Source organism: Buceros rhinoceros, unplaced genomic scaffold (assembly GCF_000710305.1).
Source record: "Buceros rhinoceros silvestris isolate BGI_N320 unplaced genomic scaffold, ASM71030v1 scaffold26807, whole genome shotgun sequence".
In the NCBI taxonomy this organism is placed as follows: domain Eukaryota; kingdom Metazoa; phylum Chordata; class Aves; order Bucerotiformes; family Bucerotidae; genus Buceros; species Buceros rhinoceros.
Genome location: NW_010423150.1, coordinates 4270 through 4632, shown reverse-complemented (window position 1 = coordinate 4632; position 363 = coordinate 4270). Strand labels below are relative to the sequence as shown.

Below are 363 nucleotides of genomic sequence, written 5' to 3'. Positions count from 1 at the left end.
TTGTTCTAACAGCTCCAAATCAGGGGGTGCAGAGGGCTGTTCACAGTTGGGCTGGAAGGTGTCAGCAGACCCAGAGCCTCAGGACCCCACAACCTCACACACGCCTTCCAGTCCCCTAAGGAAGGCAGCGCCAGTGGAGAAGCTCCCTCGGCATTACCTGGCTTCCTGCCCCGCGGAGCCTTCTTCACAGACACATCCGAGTCGGAATCGGAGTTGGATTCCGACTTGGTCATGTCCACAGTCGCGTTTCCCATTTCCGAATCCGAGTCCACTTTGGAGTCTGAGTCGGAGCCGGACTCCACCTTCTGCGGGCACAGAGCAGGGTTGGACCAGGAGAGTGGCAGGGGGGCCGCCGGGCCCCTC

At 60.9% G+C, this 363-nt stretch overlaps 1 protein-coding gene across 1 annotated transcript in view; it reads right to left on the bottom strand.

Moving 5' to 3' along the window:
• LOC104497127 (hepatoma-derived growth factor-related protein 2) overlaps positions 1 to 363 on the bottom strand; it is a gene marked incomplete at its 5' end in the record, with an annotated part of 8083 nt that overhangs the window by 3994 nt on the left and 3726 nt on the right. Inside the window, one exon of the mRNA XM_010140341.1 lies at positions 158 to 305. Coding sequence (XP_010138643.1) covers positions 158 to 305 — 148 coding nt within the window. The remainder of the gene's footprint in view (positions 1 to 157; positions 306 to 363) is intronic.